Source organism: Diplotaxodon limnothrissa, linkage group LG4 (assembly GCF_057381915.1).
Source record: "Diplotaxodon limnothrissa isolate DT_005_m linkage group LG4, D_limnothrissa_male_GT1.1, whole genome shotgun sequence".
Lineage (NCBI taxonomy): Eukaryota > Metazoa > Chordata > Actinopteri > Cichliformes > Cichlidae > Diplotaxodon > Diplotaxodon limnothrissa.
The window spans coordinates 8995826-9011402 of record NC_140599.1 but is presented as its reverse complement, the minus strand read 5'-3'; the positions used below and the strand labels follow the sequence as shown (position 1 = coordinate 9011402).

At 42.4% G+C, this 15577-nt stretch overlaps 2 protein-coding genes across 3 annotated transcripts; both read left to right on the top strand.

Annotated features, from left to right (window-relative positions):
* Positions 1–768: 768 nt before the first annotated feature.
* Positions 769–2541, top strand: mfsd6l (major facilitator superfamily domain containing 6-like). Its single transcript, XM_085351396.1, has one exon. The coding sequence runs from the start codon at positions 769–771 to the stop codon at positions 2539–2541; it is 1773 nt and encodes a 590-aa protein (XP_085207522.1).
* Positions 2542–5844: 3303 nt separating this feature from the next.
* Positions 5845–15031, top strand: LOC146633236 (bMERB domain-containing protein 1). 2 transcript variants are annotated; one of them, XM_085351409.1, is made up of 6 exons: positions 5845–5923; positions 9944–10064; positions 13147–13220; positions 13998–14112; positions 14715–14785; positions 14913–15031. In XM_085351409.1, the coding sequence occupies exons 1-6, from the start codon at positions 5845–5847 to the stop codon at positions 15029–15031; spliced, it is 579 nt and encodes a 192-aa protein (XP_085207535.1). The 2 variants fall into 2 exon arrangements, with proteins under 2 accessions (XP_085207535.1, XP_085207534.1); XM_085351408.1 differs by having other exon boundaries at positions 14907–15031.
* Positions 15032–15577: the final 546 nt, after the last annotated feature.

Sequence of the window (15577 nt, the reverse complement as noted above, 5' to 3'; positions counted from 1 at the left end):
AACTAAAATGAATGTCCACATTTAATATTTCTTAAATGCTATACAAGGATAGCATGACAGGTGTTTACTTTGACTGCACAGATGTTATCTGTGAGCAAGTAATGGATTCATTTTTAAAAGACTGGACATGAATAACTTGAGCTTATTATATAATATTAAACTAAAGTGTATTTCTATCTAGTTTGGCATCTTGACAATCCTTTCTTTAAATATGTAACACACATTCTAGGGTCAACTTAAAAAAAAGCAGATCTGAAAATGTAAAACTGAGGTCAGAGGTCAAATGCGACTGATATTTCCACGCAAACTGTAATGTGATATTTAGAGTCCTCATACACCAGTATCATTTCCTGATTTTTGCCAATACAAACAAAGTCAGCAGAATCTAAAGCACACTTCTGAAGATAAAAGACATATTATGAAAGTTTGACTTTATTTGTCCTTAAAAAAGGTCAGAGGTCAAAGGAACGTAATATTTAGAATCCCTATATATCTATATGCTGTCAATATAAACAATGGCAGGAAGAAACATAGTTTTAAATAGCTTTATATAGCATTATTACCACTTTGACCTTTAGATAATTTTGCCTTTCTTTAAGGAGAGGTCAGAGGTCAAATCTTTGTATGATGATGCCTGATGCCTTTTCAGAATGTATTAGTATCAAAAGACTGAAATGTCTGCACTAACATTTTTATATTTTCTCTGTCTCTCTCAGTTTGAATCGCTCCATGTGACAGCTAGCAGGACGGACTCTAAGCTGCTCAAACATGAAGAGGATCAAGCAGATTGACATAAAGCGAGCCCTCGCTATGGCTGGAACCTTTAACTTCCTGTGCTCCTGCGCTAAAGCATGCTTGCTGCCCTTCCTCACCCTGTACTTCAGACAGCTTGGCCTGACTCCTGCCATGACGGGCATCGTCATGGGTACCAAGCACTTTATTACGCTGGTGTGGAGCCCCGCGGCGAGCCTGCTCTCCAAACACTACAACAAGAGACGAGCAGTGATCTGCGGCTCTGTCGTGTTTTCGGCAGCAGCCGCTCTGCTCCTCCTGCTCATCCCGCACACGGATATGCATGCATGGACTTGTAACGCCTCGGATCCGCATGTCGGCCCACCCCAAAATCCATCTGATGTATTGTCAGTGAACATCACTGGACCTGTAACATCCCATCCAAAACCTCATGTTTCCCAGTCGCTTGTCACTCATCTTCCTGATGCTGATAGGAAAGCTCCTGTTATTGCAAATGAAACTTCACCTCATCATCATCACCATCACAATCACAGTCATACCACTGAATCTCCTCTTCTTTATGCGCCACAAAAGAATGAATCAAAGGTGCTTGAAAGTTCCAGCAGCTCTTTGGCAACTCCGGTCAGAAACAAGAGGTCTGAGCTGAAATCAGAGCAGCAAATGGGGGAGAAAAAGGATGAGAGTTCTTTGGGCTTCCTGGGCAGCCTAAAGGTGATGGACACTCAGCATCAGCTCTTCTTCTTGATACTCATCATCATGTGTGTGTGGGAGGTGGCATCCGCACCCTTGGAGTGGAATGTAGACGACGGCCTCTACGAATATTTAGATTTCGCGGATGCCTCGGACCGCTACAGCAGCACCAGGGTGTGGGGTGTACTTGGAGCAGCATGCGGGGTTGGGGTAACCGGCCTGCTGGTGAGCCGACTGGCATGCCTCATAGCTGCTCAGACCTCAAGGAGTGTGGTGCATTTCTACTGCTATGCCAGCCTGGCATTTCTGGTCCTGCCCCTGGCCATGTCCCTCCCTCTCTACCTGAACAAGAAGCGAAACAGGACCAGCGGGCTCCTGAAAGCCCTGCAACTGGTGCGCGGCTCCCCACAGGCTGTGCTCTGCGTCTTCACCACCCTGCTGGTCGGGGTGGCGAACTCGGCCATCGACAACTTCCTCCTGTGGCAGATGCAGGATCGCGGAAGCAGTGAGCTGCACATGGGACTATCTCTTGCCCTCGCTCTGCTCTCGCAGGCCGCCTTCCCTCTGATGGCTGGCCGAGTCTCCAGGCTGCTCGGCCCTAGGAGGATGCTCGCAGTTGGAGCCGCGAGTCTCGGCCTGCAGTGCTTCTACTACTCCTTCCTCTGGGGAGCGTGGGCTGCACTGCCTGCTCAGGTGCTGAGTTGTTTCAGCAGCGGAGCTCTCTGGTGGGCCGTGAAGCTCCAGTGTGAGGACATCGCCACACCAGGGGCTGAGAGGAGCGTCAGGAGGGTCTACAAGTCCCTCTCTATTCATCTGGGTAGTGCACTGGGGAGTTTGGCTGGAGGGTTTGTGGCCCAAAGCATCGGGCTCACATGGATGTTCAGAGGACTGGCGATGGTTTTGATGGTGTGGTGTGTGTGCCTGCCCCTGCTCCAGTGGAAAGCCCCCCACCACCGCAGGATTAACTATTCCCGCCTGCTGGCAGCGGACGCAAGCGAGGCCAGTGACTCCGAGTCAGAACAGGAGAGAGACTGGCTTGATAAAGCAATGGAAAATGACAAAAGCAACAACAACAGTGCAAGGAAGGTAAACCACTAAAACCTCCAGACGGTGAAAATACTAAAAGGAGCATAAAGCAATTCTGTGAATAAGAAGAATAAATTCACTGTCACATAATAAATGAATCAGATTTTGCTATTAATATGGAAATGGGAGTCATCGTTCCCTTCGAGCTCTGCAGCCTTGCTTAAAGATATGTCACTCTTCATCACCAAGTTGCACAGTCCAGATGGGGATGATTAATTTCCCACCCTGACAGTATTCATTACAATCAAAAGTGTTGACTTTTCCTTCTCATTACTTTTCCATCAGAATTAAATGTTACGTCATCCAGTCTGTCCCTCCATTTTTTATTTTATTTTCTTTTATCAGTCTGTGAGTGTCAGCTCTACGGATGGATTTTGGGATTCATCTCTGGGCCTCCTGAGCTTTTACTAATGTACATTTGCATAAGCGGTTATTGTTTTCTAAAGCAAAGAAGGCAGCAGGATTACAGCCGAGCAAATCAATTACTCAGTGCCGCCGGGCAGCTTAAACAGCCTGAGGTATTGTGTTAATGGAAGCATGGAAGCTTCTCTCATGGTGTATAAACACAAGACGTGTGCAAAAGGTGAGGCCAAACTGTTGCACCACCACACCCGAACCTGCTGTTAATCAGCTGGAGGAGTCGCAGCTGACTGCTCTCACTTATCAGCTTTGTGTCTCCCTCTGGGCTCTAAACTCTGAACTGAAGATATAGATGAAGCAAGATGAAAATCTTTGTTTATGTGTATTGAACTGGGGTAACTTGAGCACATTCAGAATGTCTTGTGCAAAAATGACTTGAGTTGTACAGCCCTGAGCTGCGACGACAGTCAGAAGACACCTGTTTAAAATTTTATTTGTCTAATTTATATTTCTGCTCATGTCAGATGTTCTCTCTCCATAAAAGATGGATTTAGACTGTGAAACCTTAAATCTGCATTTCTTGCACTGACCAGCAGGGGGCAAATGCTACGTTTGGAGAAAGGACTCCAATTACATAGAAGTCTATATGAAAGAGAACCTATTTCTGAACCAATTTATCATAAATGCTTTTCCAATGAGTTTATGGTCTCAATTCTGAGCATCAAGTGTTCTTATTTTGTAAATTTTGGTCCAGTTTAGAGTTTAATAGACAATAAATGAGAGTATACTATAGGACGGGGTGGGCAACTACAGGCCCCGAGGGCCGGTGTCCTGCAGGTTTTAGATGTGTCCTTGATCCAACACAGCTGATTCAAATGGCTAAATTACCTCCTCTACATGTCTTGAAGTTCTCCAGCTGCCTGGTAATGAACTAATCATGTGATTCAGGTGTGTTGACCCAGGGTGAGATCTAAAACTTGCAGGACACCGGCTCTCGAGGCCTGGAGTTGCCCACCGCTGCTATAGGACATGGCTTCACAAGTACAAGTGTAACTTCATAGAGTCCTCAGTCAGATTCAACGTTGCTCAAGATGTCTATGGCATAAACTGCTGAACTAGAAGCTTTAAAAACCAGTCAGTGGAGTAACACTGGTTAAGTCCATCTTTTGTATACAGTCTGTGGGAATGCTGTAAGTCACAGGTGTCGAACTCCAGGCCTCGAGGGCCGGTGTCCTGCAGGTTTAGATGTGTCCTTGATCCAACACAGCTGATTCAAAAGGCAAAATGACCTCCACAACATGTCTTGAAGTATCCAGAGGCCTGGTAATGAACTAATCATTTGATTCAGGTGTGTTGACCCAGGGTGGTATCTAAAACCTGCAGGACACCGGCTCTCGAGGCCTGGAGTTCGACACCTCTGCTGTAAGTGGAAAAAAATCCCAAAACGTTTTGTCTCCAAATGAAAACTGTGAAATCTGATATTTTACCTCCGGTTTTGTCTTCACTTAAAAGTGCTAAACATTTAATTTCTATGCAGTGAAGTAGCATTGATCTAAGGGCTCCATAAGATTATTATAGTTACAGGGTTGTTGTTTTTTTGTTTTTTTTTAATGGTATATAAAAGAAATGATTGTGATGTGTTTGGGGGGTTTGAATAATTATATTGCTACTTACTTTGCATGACCTGAAAGCCAAAGTAGATAGTAAAAACTTTAATGTGCGACACATTTTGAGCCAGTTTTAGAAACAGTGTTCACTCTGTCGGGCTTACAGATGTTCTTGCCTTGTCATATAACATGAATGGCAGTCATTTTCCTTCATGTGCTTCTGGGCTTGTGGCAACAAATGTGTGAAGTGTCTGGCTGGCTTCGTGGCTGTGGGACATGGCTATCTATGGCACAGTGGCAGCTCTAGTGTGCGGGCAGACGCATGCTGCACTCCCCGAACATCTGGCCTGCTGCCTCGAGGGCCCGCCTGCGTGAAATCGAGTTCTCTCCACTTTGTCGAGAGCTGAACTCAGTCAGGCTAGATGAAAAATTCATGATGATAGACAGCTGGATTCTCCTGTGGAGAGTGCTACTGTTGTGGTTACAGTGGAGGAAACCATTAAAACGGAAGAAGTCTGTTTAACCTTTGTTGTCTTTTGTTGTTTTAAAATGAGGATACCTTTGTGCCTTTGCCTAACATCCAGTGAACCTGTGTAGAGATTTTTTTTTATGACCACCATAGTAATCCACACTGAGATAGACTGCCATTGACGCTGATGATGATGGTTCTCTGAGAGTGGAACCATGAGAGGTATACCTGAACTTTTTGAGGGAAGGATTTGAAAGTTTGACTAAAATGTCTCCGTTCATTGATCTCCATGAATTCTGATTCAGACTTTTGTGCTCCTCTGAAGGTGAAGTGAAGGGAAGTCGGTTCAGTTTTGGATTTAAAAAAGCAGAACTTGCTTATAAAGAGATTTCGTTCCCCAACTTTGGGAAAGAGTACATTCATGACAAGCACTGCTGTCTATAAATATCACCTGGCATGGCTTTAGGCTCCTTATAATCTGACATCCTTTAAGATCTTAATGTGACTCAGAGTGAAAGAACAAATTTAGTTTGGAACATTTTTTTTTTCTCTCTTGATGGATTTAATTATAATTTTCCACATTCTCCCACTTTGCACTCATTGCTTTGCTCCTGCCAGTCAGTAGGTGGAGCCTCGGAGCTCGCATGAGGTGCAACAGCTTTCTTTTTTCCATGCTCAGAGATCCACGGCTGTAGGACTGGATGGACTCAGCATCAGCTGGCAGCTGTCCTCTCTTTGTGTTTCCTCACACGTTTGGGCAATGCTGCATGGACCTGGGGGACACCTTTTAATATTCATTTTAAGCTTGTGCGAGAATCTCCTTTGAATTTCCTCTGCAGACAAAGAAGAAGAAGTGTCTTTTTTTTCTTTTTAAGAAAAATGGAAAAAGAGAGAAAATCTTCTCAAGTGTGCAGCGCTCTGGAAGACACGCAGGTGGATGAAGCGGCGGAAAAAGCAGGTGACTTTCTGAGCATCGTGTTTGAGTTTGCCTGTGTGCGTGTGCTGTTGCTGCGAGAAGTGATCTAGGAAGGAAGCAGACTTTTAGATCCTTGAAGATCACCACTGTGAGCATCATGTTAAAGTTGTATGTCAGCAGGGCCGTAGCCAGGGCTCCCTCGGGCTGGGGGCGGGCTATGTGTAAGAAGTTTACTAGAATAGATCAGTTATCAACATTAATCCCATCTCGTATGGACAATTAATTAAACGATGTCAACCTTTTTTATTACAATTGTTTGTCATTCCCTAATATACTCAAATTTTAAAATATAAATACACAAATGGCAATAAAAGCAAAATGAGGCAACCAGCAGCTTGGTCTGCAGCAATGTGCCTGAAAGTAATCCTTTAATTTTGTTTTGTTTTTTGTTTTTTTTTAATGAGAGCAAAAACTGTCAATCTCTTTAACTGACATATAGATTTTTTTTCTCTAAAAAAAAAAATGAAACGCAGTGGAAGATAATCTCCACGTATTCACATTTCTGTGACACAAGAAGAGGAAAAGTGGTGCATTCAGCTGAGGCGTGCACTTTTTTTTTTTACTTAAAGAATGATGCAGCTGTCTGAACTCTGCAGCCCAAACAAAGTCTCCTCGGTCAGTAGTCCCAACAGCTGTAGTTTATATGCCGACCAAAATTAGAACATTTTACTTAAAATAACATTTTACTGAATTTGTAAAAAATATATATATATTTATGGGAACATCTGTATACTGTTAGGGCTATAAGTATTTGGACAATGACACTTTTTTCTGTAATTTTATCATAATTAATCTTAAATCAAAGAGTAAAAGCTGTGATTGAAGTGTGGAATTTCAGCTTATAGTTAAGAGACCTGACAGAGGTTAGAGTTAAGTGTCAATCATATATATTTCACCCTGTAATATTCTTAATATTTATAACTGAGCGATTTGTATATATTAGTGCTGTTTCTTAAATTTGTAATTTTTGTAATATATCGTATTATTTAATTAGTCTGTTACTGTCTTAGAGCAACTATAACCTACATCATTTCTTATGGATCATTAAAGTATTCTGATTGTGACCAACAAAGTTTTTCATTAATTGTTTTAGGAATAACATTTTTATGCCTTGTTCTCTGCATTCAGAGACTCAAACGTAATTAGTAATTAATGTTTTTAATGGTCCTCAGCTGGAAAAAAAAGGGTGGAGTGCCCACTCCGGGTCAGGGACGAGTTCCTGCCCCAAGTGGAGGAGTTTAAGTATCTGGGGGTCTTGTTCACGAGTGATGGGAGAAGGGAGCCGGAGATCGACAGACGGATTGGTGCAGATTGTACCGGTCTGTTGTGGTGAAGAGAGAGCTGAGTGTAAAAGCGAAGCTCTCAATTTACCGGTCGATCTACGTCCCTACCCTCACCCATGGTGACGAGCTGTGGGTAGTGACCGAAAGAATGAGATCGCGAATACAAGCGGCGGAAATGAGCTTCCTCCGAAGGGTGGCTGGCCTCTCCCTTAGAGATAGGGTGAGAAGTTCAGCCATCTGGGAGGGGCTCAGAGTAGAGCAGCTGCTCCTTCACATCGAAAGGAGCCAGCTGAGGTGGTTCAGACATCTGCCAAGGATGCCCCCTGGGCGCCTCCTGGGTGAGGTTTTCCAGGCATGCCCCACCGGGAGGAGGCCCCGGGGCAGATCCAGGACGTGCTGGAGAGATTATATCTCTCGGCTGGCCTTGGAACGCCTTGGTGTTCCCCCGGACAAGCTGGGGAAGGTGGCTGGGGAGAGGGAGGTCTGGGCTTCTCTGCTTGGGCTGCTGCCCCCGCGACCCGGCCCCGGATAAGCGGAAGAAGATGGATGGATATTTTTAATAGTGGGATAAAATTTAGAACTCGTGCTTCTGTGCTGTGTTTCCTGCCTTGTGTTGCTCTGCTTGGCCTTTGCTGCAGTCACCTTCAGCTGCTGCTTGCTTGTGGGTCTTTGCACCTTCAGTTTTGTCACACACTTATGGACCTACAGCAACATTCAAAAGGGTAAAAAAAAAGTTACGGTTGACAGCAGCAAAAATCTGAAAGGAAACGACATCAAAGATTTTTGGATTGGGTGCTCGAGACGAGTAAACGATACAGTTTGCGTGTTGACATGAAGCTTCTGTACAAAGTGAATAATTTAAAGTGACAGGGTGAAATAAAAAGCTTCAAACAGTTTCTGACAGAAAGCTCGGAGCCAAAAAAAAATGACAAGAAAAGGAACGCATGCAGATTGCTTCAACACTAAAACACCTGCTGATAATTAATATGTAGATGAACAGCGGCGGGATTGCCATGTGGGGAGTTTTGAGGGTTTGTGTTTGTGTTGGCTCGCTGTTCAGTGTGATTGTAGTATGTTTTCACACAAGGTCGGGTAATTAAAAGCCAATCCAAGCTCTGCTGGATGACTCATCGCTCCTGGTGAGGAGTAGGAGGCTGCGGGAGCAGGGTGGGGAATGCAGTTATTCAGGGACGTGCAGAGAGTTACTTGGGGGAAGTATCCACAAAGCTCTGATCACATCGTAGCGGGAAGCTGTTTTAGACCCAAGGTGGTTTTAATTGCTTGTTTGACTATCTTGATTTTGATTTTCCTGGAGAAATTTGCCACACATGGCTTACATGTTAAAATCCATTGTTGCAATCAAGTTAAAATAAAAACTGCAAGTATTCGACAAGCCAACAATCCTGACTTTGCTTTCAATGTGCACAGACAGCAACAGCTTGCATAATTAGCCTGTGATGCATGAATCAGCACCCACAATACCAAAGCTCTGCACCTGGATCTCTTGAAAAAATCCAGTTGTACACCTGTCCTGCTGCTACATTTAAATATTAGAAGTATACATAGATTAAAGTTACACATGCAAACCACACGCTGGTAATAGTAATCAGCTGTTCTTATGAAGACTGCTCATCACACTCTATGCTATGCTGGGATTTCCAGGGTAATTCAGTTAACAAAAGATACTTAAAAGGGACATATCATGCTTGTTCAGATTTTTTTTTTTTTCATGTACTCTACCAGAGTAGCCTTGCACAAGTCACAGTTCAAAATAATGCTTATTTATCTTAACAAGTCTGGAGGCTGTAGCCCCTCTGTTTATCCACCATCTTAAACAAACTGTGCTAGCTCTTTCTCCTCTTCTTTAAGCTAGTTTCATCTGATTGGCTGCCCCTTAAATATAAGATTTGAATATAGGTGCGCCGGACATGACCATATCAGGGGTATCTACGGTGGCCCTGAGTGGTCAAACACACTGCAGCTTAAGAAAACAGCAGCAAATAGAAAAATACTGATGACCGTCAGTGCTACACCTCAGCCTCTTAGTAGATGCACCTATGGTAAATATTTGAAAATCCTAGGTGACTTCCTTCTTGACTTATAGCATTCAGAGATGGTTTTGGGAACACAATAATGTGACAGAACAGCTGTGAAAGTGAAGGAGACTGAGACACGCTTAAAAAAAGCGGAGGATTCATCTCTATTGTGATGGAGAAAAAGAAGCCACTCATGTGTGTTTTAATACTGTAGATACATGTTTGCTGTTAGCTTGTTGCTTCATGGTCTCCACAAAAGACAATAAAGCAACAAGATTTTTGTGATATTTTTTCTCAGTGTTTTTTCTTTTTCCATTGTGTTTTATTCAATTTCTGTTGTGTTTTGTGTGATATTTGCAATATTTTATATTTGTGCTTTTGACCTCTCAGGTCTACTATAGATAACCGCTCCCAGTGACTTCATTCAGAGCCACAAGGTGAAAAAATGGGCAAAACAGAGCACTTAGGGCACTCACGGATTACATACACTGAGATCATCATATAATACTCTGGCTATGTTTAATACGAGTGCACACTTTGCAGCTATACATACATGTTTAAAAATAAGGAAAAGCGTAACGGGTCCTCTGTATGCCTTCATGTTCGGAGCTAACTATGAGTAAACTCTCCAAGGTGTATTATCAGACCCAAACAGCTGTATTCTGATCTTGTCTGTCTCTCAGCAGATGATGTCATTTCCATGGCCGACTCCACAATCACCGTCGAGGATATCGAAGGAGAGCTGTTCAGAATCGAACGAATACGAGACATTCTCGTGCGGAGAGAGTCAGAGCTGAGATACATGTAAGATCTGCCTGTTCTCCAGACCTCTTCGTGTTAGGTACATTTAAACATGCTCAGGGCATAAATCCAGACTACATCTCATTAGTTTAGTTTGTTTTTTTAGGATTTATGGTTCTCTGTCTGTTGGAGGAGGAGAGCTTTTGTAAGAGGATGAAATATTCCTCTGTTATCTCATGTGATGTTTTACTGTTTGGTCCCCTGCTGCCACATACACTACAAAACTTTAAAGTTCAGGGATCTGAATGCACCAATATACTGCTAAGATACCCTCAGGAGTCAGAGATGATGCACCACAACTGTCAACCATCAGTGACTGGAGCAGCCATGTGGATGATGGAAGTGAGGAAAACAGCCGTGCTATTTCAGGCCTTAGCAGACGAACAGCACATACACACCCACAGTTTGTTTGTTATTTTATTCGATCTTGAAAGCTGGCTTTTGTTTCTGCTGGTCTTTTCTCATTATTTTGGCGCAGCAGAGTAAGAAAGAGAGGCTAGCACTGCATAATATAGCCATATGGTGAACTTGAAAACTGAAAATAATCATTGTTGTTCTGGGTTTTGTTTTGTCTTTTGATGAAATATGTCATAAATATCATTTCTTTTCATGTTCAGCCATAACCAGAGGGTGAGAAGTGATGCACAGTCTCAATGTTCCTATCTCTCTTTTACTTTCACTCACAATTATTAAAGCCATGGTTTTACTTTTTTACTAAACATGTAGCTGGGAGTCTTGGCTTAAATACATGAAGCAGGAAAAATTGTGCAAATAACAACAGTTCTAATAAGAATCCTGTGAAAAATCTGTTAATTTACTCTGTTCATTTAATCTGCATGGTTTCATCCGTTTGACTGCATGCAGAAACCAAGCTGGTGCAATTACTTTTGTAGTAGTTCCCAGACTACTTTTAAATCAGGGTTAGCGCTCATCCTATTCCAGGAGAAGTGAAACCCAACTTGTCAGATCAATTATAGACACAAAGCCTATTTCAGATTCCCACTGATACGTATTGTGGTCAACATATGGTTCCATTTCCTAAGTAAGACGTCAAACTTTAGACGTCACTTGTTCATGTGATTTATTTGTTCATGTAATTTTACATGGAAATGAAATTGATGACACAAAGAATATTTATTATAGTTTATTTCTTTGACCTTTTAAACAACAGGTTTAGCTGTTTCCTGTGTAGAGAGCCTTTTACCCGACCTTTTATAATAATAACTGCCAATAGATAACTTTTTTATTCTACTATGTGGATAGTGTTATAACTTCAGACTTTGTCACATTAAAAATAAAATTGTACAGAACTGTGTAGAGTACTGCATAAAAGTTTTAACACAACACAAAGTAGTCATGGATTGGTCTCTCCAGAGCCCGGATCTCAGCATTATTTAAGCAGTGAAGGGTTAATCTTGACAAAGAACAGAACAAAAGGCAGCCAACATGAAAAGAAAAGCTTTCAATGTCCTTCAAGAAGTCTAGAGAATTGTTCCTGAACACTACTTAAAGACACTACAAGAAGTCTGCATAAGAAAGTTCAGGCATAACAGAGTTCAAGAATAACGGTGGTCGTACCAAATACTGACTTTCAAGCTCACCACAATTGTAGAAATTCTCTTTTTGCCTGTGTTTCCATGTAAGTTTGCACACATTTCATTTAATCACTGCACATACTTTTCCATTTTCCTAGCAAAATGTAAAGAAATGAAGGGTTGCTCAAGACTTTTGAAGAACTTAAGTTTACTTTTGCCCAATGTCAACAACTAAGCAGGTCATATAGTTATTTATATGACCTGCTCGATCGTGGCTCAAGAGTTGGGAGTTTGCCTTGTAATCGGAAGGTTGCCGGTTCGAGCCCCGGCTTGGACAGTCTCGGTCGTTGTGTCCTTGGGCAAGACACTTCACCCGTTGCCTACTGGTGGTGGTCAGAGGGCCCGGTGGCGCCAGTGTCCGGCAGCCTCGCCTCTGTCAGTGCGCCCCAGGGTGGCTGTGGCTACATTGTAGCTTGCCATCACCAGTGTGTGAATGGGTGGATGACAGGTTGTGTAAAGCGCTTTGGGGTCCTTAGGGACTAGAAAAGCGCTATACAAATACAGGCCATTTACCATTTTTACCATTTCTTGGCTGACTTTCCATTCTGTTGTTAATGTTTAACAGCACATCCTTTTAAGCAGTTAATATAGTTAGCTAACTATTAGAGAACAGCATTAGCAAAGAGATAATAAGATAAACGTTTTACATTCAGGGCTCCCCTTTATCTGGGTAGCAAAGCTTAAAAACTAAAAAGATTAAAAGTAACAAAATTAAGTAGGTGAATCTCAAACTCAACCTTTGAAGCATAGTTCTATTATTTATCCAACACTGTTTGGGTTTATTTTGATCTCTATGTTCTCTGAGTATCTTTCCTGGGGTTTTTTGTTTTTGTTTTTTTTTGGTGGGGGGGGGTTGTACCACAGAAGTCCTCTTATAGGCAGCAAACACATCCTCGTCCTTTAGGCTCTCTGTGACATTCATACAAACTCCTGCTTTCAAGCATTTTGAATAAACATGTCGCTGTGAGCCTATGAGTCACGCTGGCATATATACAGCTGAAGTACACTGAAGTGAAACCTATTTAATTAAAGCAGCAGCTCAGAGCACATCTATTACAGTCACTTTCCTCTTTTTAACACCACTGTTATTTATAGCAGCCCACACGTATGCGCACACGCCGCCACATACACAGATAATACCCATGCAACCAGCCCCTGTTGTTTGGAAATCGCCATCAGAGTCAGAGGACAAAATGAGATGTGATACTGTTGGGTGTGATTCATTCACAGAGGGCAATGTGGTGGCGTTACTTCAGCTAATAAACCACTGTCATCTGTGGCCAAAAGCTGAGTCCAGTGGTTGTTTCTTTGATATACCCATACAATTGTCACACAAGGTGGGAATTACCACATAAAACATATTTTTTCTAAAGCCCATGTGAAGACAAGTGTAGCTTAACTGTTGTTTTACCTGAATATCAGCTTGTTTGCTGCAGATATCTAAAGTTTGGTGAAGAAATATTTTCTTTATTTGTCTTTTTTTCTCTCAGGATGGACGACATCCAGCTCTGCAAAGAAATCACAAGGCTGAAGCAGGAGTTGCAGAAGCTTGTCTCAATTCCAGGTAAATTAAAAAGTAGCCTGCGCCTCTCGACTTTAACCTGGTGACAGTGTGCTTTGAGCGGGCCCTGTGCGGTTCTTGTTTGCTCTGTCATAGTTGAAAAGATATGAGCTGTCTCCAGTAACGCAGTTCAGCGAGGACTGGAGTGAATTAAGCACATCTTCAGAACGAGCTTGCTGTCAATTAAAGAAAAATACTTTTTAAAAGAAAGGTTTTCAGGTAAAGCAACAATGAGCCTCTGGAGCCTTTTCTGTGTTCTACTTAAATTTTATTTCTTTATTGTCGAAGGAATACTCGCATTCCTCTGTTCATTAAGTTGAGATGGCAACCCAGAGAGAAAAGACAGTTGCTCTGGCAACTAAAAAGAAAAGTAGTAAAACTACCATAAAAAATTCCAAACTGTTCATTTGTTTGGAAGTGAGCAAACTTACAAATTCAGTGAAGGACGCAGTACTTATTTCCCCCGCTGAGTGCAGAAGGGCATAAGAATCTATATTCTTGGTCGACTCTTGTGGTCCCAAAAAGAAGTCAAGATGAAAATGACCCTACTCACTCACCTCACTAACATTTATAACAAGTTCGTTTCTCATCGTACTGAATACAACACGATGGGAGTAAAATAGAGGATGAAGCAGCTTTGAATTAAAGCTCAAGGCTTCTCAATGAAACTGACAGATGCTGGCACAGTGGCTACATCCATCTCTTTTTATAAAGTCTGTTGGTACACTGCACAGTGACTACAATTTCTAACAGAAGGCTTGTCTCGTGACTACTGAACAGACAAAGACAAGTCCAAAGAGGACCGGGAGAGAGAAGAGAAGCTGCTGCAGCAGATCAACAAGCTGGTGGAGACCAGAGACTTCCTTGTGGACGACGTAGAGTTTGAAAGGCTGAGGTGAGGCTAATGGATGAAAAGAACTTTGACTGAGTGCCACACTCTGGTATTCAGGGGGATTACAGAGATGAGTCAGACATAAAAAGCATCTCCTGACTTGTCTTTTAATTCTACAGTTTATTATTGATTATCGGTTCTGTTCTGTCAGAGCACTTCGGTTCACCACCTTTGCCGTGTAACAGAATCTGGACAATAATCTGATCCTTCATGTGATGTTTCCACTGACAAAAGCGCATACAGCTTTAAAGCCTTAATTAGTTATTTGTTACTTAATTCTTCATATAGCTCCACTCCTACGAAGCCCCTTTGTATATTTTCCTAATTAATGATAGCATGTCCACCATCACTCACAGATCAGCTGTCGCTTCTGATAACTAGGTTGTTATTTCGGAGAAAAATCTGCCTGTAAAAACTTAGCAGGAGCGTGACAGTCACCTCCGCTCGTTAGTTAAAGTAAATGCGAAAATATTCTGAACTGTGAGGATGCTGTGATGCCCACAGCCTGGGATTTAAAGCAAGCCTTGTGGTGTTTAACAAGATGTAATAAAAATTTTAAACCCTGTAATTCACAGTGAATAACAAGGAAATATGCTTTTTCACAGGGAGAGAGAGGAAGACAGAGAGATGGCAGCCTTCTTACAGTCCAAATTTCCCAAAGCTTTGGCTGCAAAAGGTGAGTCTAACCAGAAAGCTGGCAGTTAACAGTTAACTATTGAAGCCAGTTAAGTAACCAGTAAATCTTAATGATTGTGAACCCACTGTGGTGATTGTACTGTCATGTCCTCTCCTTTAAGCTTCAGGTGCTTCGCAAGATCGAAAGGTGGCGTTTAAATCCCAGCAGACCTCAGCGCCGCTTCTCACGAAAACCGGCCTCACGCTGCTGAAAGACTGCTGCGGCTTCACCTGCTCCGTCATGTGACTCAGAAAGCCCAGAAAGTGGGTTCTGCTCATCTGGGCGTTGAGTTTTCAGTGGGAGAAATGTTTCGTCACACATCCCAAGTGACCAGACGTTAAGACGAAAAGTGACAACAGTTGATACTATCTTCAAATGTACGTTTGTTAGTGTGTGTGTGTGTGCGTGTGTGCACATAAACAGGCTTCCTCAGTGCTTTCTTGTATCAGCTGTGTCCTTACAGGAAAGATTATATGTGTTCTGCTGTAATGTGAGTGACATGTACTGAAATAGTTTGTTTGGTGTGCTGCTGTGAAATACCGTGTATTGCAGCAGGAGAGCTTGCCGCCTTATGAATCTGCTAACGATTCCTGCTCGGTTACAGTACTTAGACGTTATTGTAGCTGCTCTGACGGTGCCATTAGCCTTTGAAGATATATTAGAAAGTGGAAATGCAGATATCTCTCTGAGAGCAAACTCTTACCAGTCTCACTTTGGCATTTGCTGTGGCGCATTGATTAATGTAATTACATTGTTATGACTGTAACTGGGCATAACTTGTTTTTTAGTAAG